Source organism: Physella acuta, unplaced genomic scaffold, assembly GCF_028476545.2.
Source record: "Physella acuta isolate Inbredline_101_S28 unplaced genomic scaffold, ASM2847654v3 ptg001270l, whole genome shotgun sequence".
NCBI classification, from domain to species: Eukaryota; Metazoa; Mollusca; class Gastropoda; family Physidae; genus Physella; species Physella acuta.
Window position 1 is genome coordinate 157,427 of NW_026732785.1, and position 10,548 is coordinate 167,974.

Genomic DNA, 10,548 nt, shown 5'->3' on the forward strand with positions numbered 1-10,548 from the left:
AAAATCATGGAATAGCTAACACTTATTGCTTTAGCTTGATACCTTTCTTTCAGAGAATGAAAATAGATGGTATTGTTAAAGTGTATAATAGGCGATGATGTTGTGTCGACCCCCCCACTCCCTCCCCCAACCATCTCATTCTCTATTGTCTACTTGTCTGCTGTGTGGAGTATCAGCTTAAGTTGAAACAAATAGAATTAAAAAGTTTATGCAAAGCAGATGACAACTGAATTATTTTTAAAAATAAAATAGGTCTAGTAAAAAAGAGCAACTATATATATATATATATATATATATATATATATATATATATATATATATATATATATATATATACAGGGGCGTAGCGAGCGAGGGGGGGCGGGGGGGGTGCGGACCGCACCGGGTGACACCATTTAGGGGGGTGACACCATGGCAAAAAATAGCAAAATATATAGAGCAAAACTTGAGGGGGGGGGGGGGGGTGCAAATCGAAAGTTTGAGGGGGGGGGTGCAAATCGAAAACTTGAAAGTTTGTCCCCGGGAAGGATCCCTACGCCTCTGGGGGGTGACACCATTAAGTGCCGCACCGGGTGACACCCGACCTCGCTACGCCACTGTATATATATGTATATATATATATATATATATATATATATATATATATATATATATATATATATATATATATATATATATATATATATATATATATGATTCACATCAGATTGTTAGTTTTCAAGGCACTTAATGAAGCCAGCATAAAAGTAACTTGCTTTCTTCACCCTCCCCTAATGTTTCGACATCCACCCTACACAAGTGATCCACGGCTCAGCTTGAACTTTGTTTTTCTTATAAAATATTTAACTAGGTCATGTATCTGAAACTGATCTGAGATAGAAGAATTTCACTTAAAGAATGAATCCCATTTCATAGCCATATTGTCTATTGCGTGGTCGACTGTTAACAAGAAAATCTGTGGTTCGAATCCAGGCCTCGACCCCTCGTGAACTCTACTTCACAGCAGGTTAGGTTAGAAAGGTTACCGCTACAATGTCTTTTTACAATGGAAGTAGAACGAATGAGTTTAAACTATAAAAATATAATTGATGTGGATTCTTTGTTCTTTTAGTTTACTTATGATTAATAAAACCATGAACTAAATGAAAAACCTACAATAATTATTAACAGCTGACGTGAAAAAGATACGCATCCCTTAAAAAAATAGCAAACTAACTGTCTTGTTGTTATTTACACTATTTCAACCTTAAAAACAAAAGAACTTTTTTCTTTTCTTTAATATACATAATTAATGCATTTATTTATATAGTACTTTGTAATACGAATTAGATAAACATGGAACATATTTGATCGATACAGATTACATAAATAAATGTTTCTGAATCTGTAAAATAATGAAAATCTGGCAAGAGTTTCCATTGACGTCACTATACGGAAATCAAAACAATATGGAGGACGAGGATGATGTTGTTTACCAGGTAACAATTATTTACATAATCGTCTTCCTCATTTAAGAATTTGGTCGAATTTCGTTTTTATTTTATACGAATTTTTTTTTTAGTAAACACAAATTAAATAACTTAAAGGGGATTATAATCTTCATTTATTAACGGTAAATAATCACTTGAACATAAAGATTGCGAAACTGAAAGTATAGCAGTGAAGATTAGAAAGGTATTTGAGGAATGACAGAGTTATCTCCTTATTTAAGGATGTGTAGTACTGAGACTAGCAACCAACAGGTGTGATGAATTAGGGGGATCGTCGATACTTATGCCAGAGAAATGCTGAATTGACACATTTTGGCCAAATTTTATTTAAAGATAGCTACTGATAACATAATAATATTATTAGGCCTATGCCTAATGTGATATTGATAATAAAAAGTTATATTTTAATAGGCCTACATAATACATATTACTACATAACATAAAAATAATTAGGCCCTAAAGCCTAATACTAATACTCATAATAGTAATAGTCCAACATGCCAATAGATAGGCCTACACTACAACAAAAAAAATTTAGGATTTAGGCCTAATCATGAAGACTTAAAAAAAAATTAGCCTACAAATTTAATTCAGTAAATTAGACATTTACTTTAAATTAATTATTTATAGATAGGCCTATATATTACTATATAAGCTAATGAGTAATTCCTTCCTTCCTTAATCCTCATCACTCCCTGTGGAGTATAGGGAAGCAACAATTTTCAACAAATCTTCGCCATTCCACTCTGTCTTGGGCGAGTCACTTCAATTCATTCCAGGTTTTGCCAGTAGCCTTCACTTCTTCTTCCATCTCTCTCCTCCAAGTAAAAAGTGTAAAACCTAGTCAAAATTAGGGCATAATGGTTACATTTTTTTTTAAAAGGCCAACTAAAGCTGAAATAAATATTTAATAATTCAACGCACGTAGTTGACATAGTTATGGTTTTCCTTAAGTCACCTAAAGTTTAGAAAAGATCTAGAAATGTTCTGTGGTTAAATGTGTACTTTAAATTATTTGTAAATGCTAATTTAGGTTACATAACATGGTATCACCAAGATGTTCAAGTATTACCTTTAGCTATACTTATGTATTTTAAGTATCATTATATTCTTTCCATAAGCAGGTATACCTAGTAACATTTTGTGTGCAATTCACTGGGACTAAAATATCGTTATTTATTATCTGGATTTTACTTTTTAATCAATATCATGTAATGATCATTTTTTAACTAATCTTCATACAACTTTTGTCAGCAAATTTATCTCAGATTCGTTAGACAATGTTTGAATTATGACTATGGCTCTTTATTTTATGTTTTTAAAAAAAATAAACTAAACATAATATTTGCCCAACATACTCTCCAACATTTTACTCGTATTATATTTTACCATACATATGTTTATTCACTTTGTTTGAAATACCCATCCTTAAAATTTTTTTATTTGTTTCATTTATTTTTATTTTCAGGGCGATATTTTCAAACTAAGTGAAACCAGAAAAAGAATAATAGGAAAAAAAGAAGGATCATGGAAACAAAGATATCTGATCTTCAGGATAAAAGGGGAAAAACCTGTTCTGGAATATCACAAGAAAAAGCCCAAAAACAACAAAAAACCTGAAAGAACTATAACTGGTAAAGCTGTGGACAACTTATTTAATTAAATCCACTTTATAACTTCATGTTTTAATGTGTCAAAAAACATATTTTTAAAGAAATTAAATTATTTTTGTGCATTGATTATTTAAATTATTATATTAACAAAGTAATTAACATAGTGAATTTGTTTCAGTTATATTTTTTTTACTATTTATTTAGAATCTTTCGAACTGTGGCCAAGTTATAAAGTTGAAAAGTTAAAAAATGCAAGGGGCAGAACCTTTGTTTGTGAAATTACCTCCCCTGATAATCACATTTTTCTGTCTGCCAATGCGGAAAAAGACATTGATGTTCTCGTATTTCTCTTACAAGTGCAAATCAGATTAAAGGACAATATAAGAAGTATGTTAGTTATTTTAAATATTAGGAAAAAGCTAATGTGGACTTAGCAAGCTTGTTTAAAATTTATTTAAGAAAGACAACAGGTTTTGCATAAACAATAATTTTTCATATCAATTCATTCCTTATAAAAAAATTAAGCTTGCTTTAACATTGGTCTCTTCGGCTTATTCAAAGCAGTGTACATTTTCCTTAAAAGTAACTTTTCAAAAATTGTTTCATTTATCAAATTAACATCTAGTTTGTATATTATTATTGAATATATTAATATTTAAACATTAATTAAAACAATTGCTTAATCTCCTGAAGTAACAGCTAATTTATTTTTAATTTATTTTAAAGAATAAATGTTGAATAGATAGTGGATAAAATTATTGATTATTTATGATTGATGTAATGTTTGTTTCCCAGAAGATCTTATTAACGTCACACCAGAAGACACAGAATGCTTGTACAAAATTGGTGCAAGAGATGCCAAGTGTGTCCTCCATGCTTCCCCATGGGGTCTAACTCTTGCATTAGAGGTATGTAAATAACTTAAAGAGTTGTTCAACTTTTTAAAAATTAATAACTTTGGTTACATTTTATTGTATCTAAATTCTCATATTTTTTAAATTTTAATTTGACTATTTGTATTATCTATAAGATAAATTATTTCCCTAGAGAACAAGAGCTATTTTAGCCCAGTGGCCTTTAAAAAGTATTCGATATTATGAAATCCCTGAACCAGGCCATTTCAACATTGAGGCGGGAAGGGTTGCTCCAATGGGTGAGGGACTCTTCCAGTTCAAGACTCGGAGAGGAGATGAAGACATCATGTATGATCTGGTGGATAGCTACATTGTTAATACACTCGACAGAGTCAAGGTACAATGGGGTTTTTTTTTTAAAACTGTTCACGAATTAAAATTAATTAATTCACATTTTTTAATGGAATGGTCTTTGAGTTGTTTTCTGATTAGTAACAAGAATAGAGGTTGAATTTATTTTAAAATAATATTTGTATTTTGTCTTCTATTGTCATGATCTTGTTACCTCCATTTATATACCATGAATAGCACATTCACTCTAAACCTTTTGTGGCTTTATTTATTTTGTTTTTAGCTTCTCTTTGTTTAAGTTTATAGTAAGGCAATTTTTATAAACATGCTAAATATATGTTGCTTTTAATTTTTAAATTAATTTATTGGAGCTTATTTTCAAAATTATTTTCAAAAAGTTTATGCCCAGATAAAGTTATTTAATTCTGTTTTTTTTAAAATAGTTCTAATATTACACAGTCTCTCAATTATTTCTGGCTTTTTGATTGCCACAGTTTCAGTAATGAAGTCGTCTGTTTAGTTCTTGCTCTATCATTGCCGTAGTTTTAGTAGTGCAGTCTTCTATTTATGTCTTGCTTTATGTTTTTCACAATTTCAGTAGTGTAGTCTTCTATTTATGTCTTGCTTTATGTTTGTCACAATTTCAGTAGTGTAGTCTTCTACTTATGTCTTGCTTTATGTTTGTCACAATTTCAGTAGTGTAATCTTCTATTTATGTCTTGCTCTATGTATGTCACAATTTCAGTAGTGTAGTCTTCTATTTATGTCTTGCTTTATGTTTGTCACAATTTCAGTAGTGTAGTCTTCTATTTATGTCTTGTTCTATGTTTGTCACAATTTCAGTAGTGTAGTCTTCTATTTATGTCTTGCTCTATGTTTGTCACAATTTCAGTAGTGTAGTCTTCTATTTATGTCTTGCTTTATGTTTGTCACAATTTCAGTAGTGTAGTCTTCTATTTATGTTTGTCACAATTTCAGTAGTGTAGTCTTCTATTTATGTCTTGCTCTATGTTTGTCACAATTTCAGTAGTGTAGTCTTCTATTTATGTCTTGTGCTATGCTTGCCCCAAACAGCCAACACAGAAAGGGACACCAGAAGAAATAGAAGACTACATGCGTGAGCACGAATGCCTTCACTCACTCACCACACTCATTGTGTGTTCAGCCAAAGAGCCAGAGATCAGGAACATTCTAAAGAACAATTGGGGTATAGGATCCCTGGCACCTGGTAACTTTACAAGTTTTAAAATAACTTTTCTCAAAATAGAATTGTTTTCAAAACAGTATTTCAATAACATCTTTCATTTTTTATAAATAAAATAATAGTTTTAAAAAATCTATTAGATAAAAGCTGTTAAAGCTACAGGATATGGAGATGTTAATTTTATAGTATTTCAATAACATCCTTAATTTGTTTTAAATAAAATAACAGTTAAAAAATGCATCTATTAAATTGAAGCTGTTAAAGCCTCTGGGCATAGAGATGTTAATTTTAATTTTGTAAATAATGAATTATCTTAACCTTTCTTCCTGACAACAGAGGAACAAGAAACTGTGAATAGATCAGCTAGTAGGACAAACAGGTAGGCTGTTCAAATAACAATACGTTTTTATTTTTGTAGACACTGTATAAATATAGCATTTTCTATAGTCAGTTGTACATTTGGCTGTTTGAATAACAATACGTTTTTATTTTAGTAGACACTGTATAAATATAGCATTTTCTATAGTCAGTTGTACATTTGGATTTTATAACTTGATAAAAAAAAGTGTTTTTCATGAACATTTCCATAATAAATTTAAACCCACAATACTAAAGAGTAATTTTTGTCTCCCCTGTAGCTCTGAGCTCCAGCCTGTCAGTAGACCAACACAGTCTTCAAGTCTGGTCATCAACTTAGAAAGACCAGGGGAATCTACGACTGACAGCACTGCAAGCAGAAATGAGTCAGCATCTAGTCGCCGCCTAAGTGAAGAAGCTCGCATCACGGATAGACCTCCCCCTCTACCCTCACGGTCCAACAACAACGGCGCCCCGCGCAGAAGTCGTCGTCGCGAGCAGAGCGTTCCGCGAAAAGTTGACGTGGAAGGGGGTTCGGTAAGTTCCGAGTCACCTCGGTTACAGTTCTCGACACACCCGCGATCAAAGCAAGAAGACGAGGCCAGGTCTTCTCTAAGCTCAGATACCGGAGTCAACCTCCAACCTCACCACACAGAGTTTTACCACCTTTCCTCTCCCAACATGAAGGTCAGGGTCAGTAAATCTCCAATTATTACCAAAAATCCAAACAAGGTTGGCCGAGCAGAGTATCTGTTATCCCTACAACAGAGCGGGGTCAAGTCCCCAACCAGCGGTGGTTCAAACCACCCTAGCACAGACGGTTGGGATTTTCAAGTCGGTCGAAACAAAAAATCTTTCTCAATAGATGCCCCGAAAGAAGTAGTTGAAGCGCATAGGGGATCAGACTCCTCCTGGGCCACGTTGAGGAGAGATATCAGTACCAGTGACCACAGTATCAACAGTAGCGTTTCAAAATTATCCATCAGTAACCTGCCTCAAGATGGTTATATAAATTTACAAGGGAGCTCCAGTGGCTTGGCTGTTCAGCATAGCCGGCAGCGGTCAGCGCCTGTTGAAATGATAACGGAGCCAGCGGCTCATACTTTTAGAAGTGTTTCTAAAGAGAGCTCAGATTTAACATTATCCCCTCCAACAGTGAGGCATGTCCGGCATCACTCCGCGGATGACCTTGATTGCTCGTCATTTCAAAGTATTGACCCGGCCCAGAATGGTTACATAGGGGCCAGGACGGGTAATGGCAGTTCTGACAGTGGTTATAGGAACTTGCAGGATGACGAGCCCCTCGGGAATAAACAGCTGGCAGATAGACAGATCAGCGGGATATCCGGGTTGGATTCTGTGGATGGCACGGTCAACGAGTGGCTTTTGTCCGCAAGCTGCGAAGACTTGAGTGACCACATGAGGACTGTCATATACGACAAGGACATACAATTGGAAGATCAGGAAGACAGAGGCCTGAAAGAAAGACTGAAGAAGTGTGAAAAGTTTCTGATGAAAGAGGATTGGAATTCAACACTTTCGTCTGCAGAATCCACATCATCCAGCGACAAACCCCCGCTGCCGTTTACAGGGCTGAAGAAGTTTCAAGATGGCACCGAGGCTAATGGTTATAGAGACAGGAGCAAGTCTTTTGGTTACATGAACATAGCTAACACCGCCACGTCAGGCCCAGCCAAGCCGCAGTCCAACGCCCCCAGCGCACACCTCATCAGGAAAATGGTCAACGCCCGAGCGAAACAAGAAACTCTGAGAAAATCTTTATCCAACCCTAACTTCCTTAACCTGGGCAGCAAGGAGCATTTATTTACTCTCAAGTCCTCGTGTCCCAACTCCAGCGGATCCTCAACAAAACTCAACAGCCAACACAAGCAGAAGAGCAAGTCCTTCAGCAGCCTGTTCCCAGCCCTGAAGAAAGCCTTCAGCAGGGAGAGTCTGGGACACAGTCGGAGCACCACCCCGGAGCGCAGGAACAGCAGAAGCGCCACCCCGGAGAGGAGGTCCAGCTTTAGCTTCCGGAGACGCAGCAGTGACAGCGAGTCTAACCTTAGACGACAGAACAGCTTCCATTCCATCGGGGAGATGACTATTAAAGGCATTCGCATGACAGAAAGAAGTAGATCATTTAGGCGCGTGCGAGGTTCAAAATCAGTTGAGATTTTATCAAAGGAAAAAGACAATGTAGAAGACGAGAACCGTATTAGTTGCTTAACTACAGTGTCTTCCCCTCCTGAGGTTAGCCAGCCGACAGACAATAGAACATCAGCCGCTTCAATCAAAATTAACTCTTTTAGTATCACTGCCACCAACCCGAACTATGTTACCACTGCTCAAATTGATTTAACCCCTGCTACCAACGATCAACCACCCCCGATCCCAGCGAGGTTGAAAATAGAAGACGTGACTGACTTGTCACAGCCTGTGAAACTGTTGAAACCCACCCCCAGCAGGGAGTCGGAGCCTGGGTACCTGAACACCCCAGGGCATGAGCTCCTGAACAAACCAGTGGCTCCAGCATCAAGCTCTGCTGTGTTCAGCAGCCATGTTTCAGGGTATCAAAACTTCCACACAAACTCATCAGCGCCTTCGTCGGATGAGTACCAAAATGTGCCTGATAGTTCGAACCCCTCAAAGAGACCGGTTGTGTCAGACATGGTTGCTAAACTAGAAGTGAGCTCAACTGACCCTAAGCTGTTGCATGGCCAGTCCCCTTCTGCCCAGCACAGGGACCTGGGTGGGGGTTCACCCAGCTTGTCTAGACAGACTAGAGCTGGGTATTCAAACATTGGGCAAGGGTCCTCACCCGGTGTTCACCAACATGGCGGTGCAGCAGTGAAAGGGTTAACCAGACCTAATGTGATTACAGGAGGTCAAAAGGTCGTTTCAGAGACTGAGGGTGTTCACAACAGTGTCACTAGTCAAGGGTCGGACAACAGACGAACAAGCTCCGGAGGTCAAGGGTCAGATGGTCGAGTAAGTTCAAGTGGGCCGGTGTCTTACAGAAGGGTGGGATCGACTAGTCAGGGGTCAGATAGAAGGGTCAGCTCAAGTAGCCAGGGGTCGGACAAGAGAATTAGCTCAAGTACACAGGGGTCTGGGAAAAGAGAGGGATCCACTAGTCAGGGGTCAGACAGAAAGGACAGCTCAAGTACACAGGGGTCAGATAGAAGGATCAGCTCAAGTACCCAGGGGTCTGGGAAAAGAGAGGGGTCAACTAGTCAGGGGTCAGATAACAGGGTTAGCTCAAACAGTCTGGGGTCAGACAAAAGGGGCAGCTCAAGTAGCCAATGGGGGTCGGACAAGAGGGTCAGCTCAGTTAGCCAGGGGTCAGATAAAAGAACTAGCCAGGGGTCAGGTGAGAGGAAGTCCAGTACCGGGTCCAGAGGATCCCCAGTGAAATATGTGAAACCAGCCAAGTCATCAACAGGAGACAGCAGCCCTAAAGACACTGTTGTAACTAGTACAAAACCTCCAGTCTCTTCCATACCAAAACCTTTTCAGCCTATACCATTCAAAAGACAAGAACAGAATGGGTTTAGACCAGTTCAGGCACCCAAGGCTATTAAAAAGACGGAATCCTGATCCATGTTTTGTAATGCTCAGGTTGTGTAATCCATAGGGAAATTAGAAAGTGAAAAAAATGGAACTGGTATATTGTTGTGGATTGTGTACATTTTGTATAACACAAAATATGACATTATTAATCCATCCCATAACCAATATTAAATTAAATAACAATAATTAGTAAATTAGTTACTATGAAAGTTTTGTTATTTTAGAAATAGATTTGATAATGGGAATCAGACCCTTTTTGTTTTAAAAATTTCGTGTTATATTTTCACTAGAAACAATAGTGTTAAAAGAAAGCAGTGTGTTAGTGTATTCATTCAACCATCCTACTAAATGACAGAAAGTGAAATAGATCATTTAGATGGCAGATGTTTTACATTGACCCTCATAGAAAATAAAAGATTCCTCCTCACTACTAGCTTTGTGTTCAACATTATGTGCACAATCTATTAACTTGAAAACTTTTTTCATTGTCAGGGATTTCATGCTTTTCTTTATGTAAACACAACTTTCGTAACTGTAGTTCTCAGTTTGTTGATGATTTCTTGCCAAAGTTTGATACCGAACATGGTATATATTTTATTTTTATTTATTTTAGATGGTGATTTACAGAGTAAAGATATTTGCTTACTTCTGTTGTTTTTTTTTTTCAAATAGATAAGAGCATATGCTAATAGTTTTCAATCATTTATGGTTATAAATTTATCTTCAATTTGAACAGTTTGTGAGGGTTTACACCTTGACTTGTAATTTTTGTAAATTTTTAACTAGGCAATATCCCTTGAGTTGTGTTCAGCTATAAGTTTGTAACGTAAATTTATCCATCATACTGTATGATCAAAATATTGTTGCATGTTAAGATTACTCATATTTTATATTTATATATTTTTTACTATGTGCCTTATTGTTATTGCATTGCAAAATTATTTTTCTTATATACACAGATCAAAATATATTCATATGACTTTTAAATGATTGTTTAATTTTAACGATCTTTATTCCCACAAATTGGTTTTAATAACTTTTTTATTAAATGTTCAAAGATTGAAGTATTTAGAAATATTTTTTATTCATTAAATGCAATGAATGTT

At 36.2% G+C, this 10,548-nt stretch overlaps 1 protein-coding gene across 2 annotated transcripts; it reads left to right on the plus strand.

The window, feature by feature from the left end:
- Positions 1–1,432: 1,432 nt before the first annotated feature.
- LOC131957827 (uncharacterized) lies at positions 1,433–10,548 on the plus strand. 2 transcript variants are annotated; one of them, XM_059322626.1, is made up of 8 exons: positions 1,433–1,478; positions 2,959–3,124; positions 3,308–3,490; positions 3,899–4,011; positions 4,151–4,354; positions 5,383–5,536; positions 5,849–5,891; positions 6,151–10,548. In XM_059322626.1, the coding sequence occupies exons 1-8, from the start codon at positions 1,449–1,451 to the stop codon at positions 9,467–9,469; spliced, it is 4,212 nt and encodes a 1,403-aa protein (XP_059178609.1). In that variant the 5' UTR covers positions 1,433–1,448; the 3' UTR covers positions 9,470–10,548. The 2 variants fall into 2 exon arrangements, with proteins under 2 accessions (XP_059178609.1, XP_059178611.1); XM_059322628.1 differs by having other exon boundaries at positions 3,902–4,011.

Bases quoted from the DNA above. Each gene is read 5' to 3' on its own strand.
- LOC131957827 (XM_059322626.1), top strand. From the start codon at position 1,449: ATGGAGGACGAGGATGATGTTGTTTACCAG. The intron at 1,479-2,958 runs GTAACAATTATT...TTTTATTTTCAG, and splicing joins AGGATGATGTTGTTTACCAG to GGCGATATTTTCAAACTAAG. The intron at 3,491-3,898 runs GTATGTTAGTTA...TTTGTTTCCCAG, and splicing joins ATTAAAGGACAATATAAGAA to AAGATCTTATTAACGTCACA.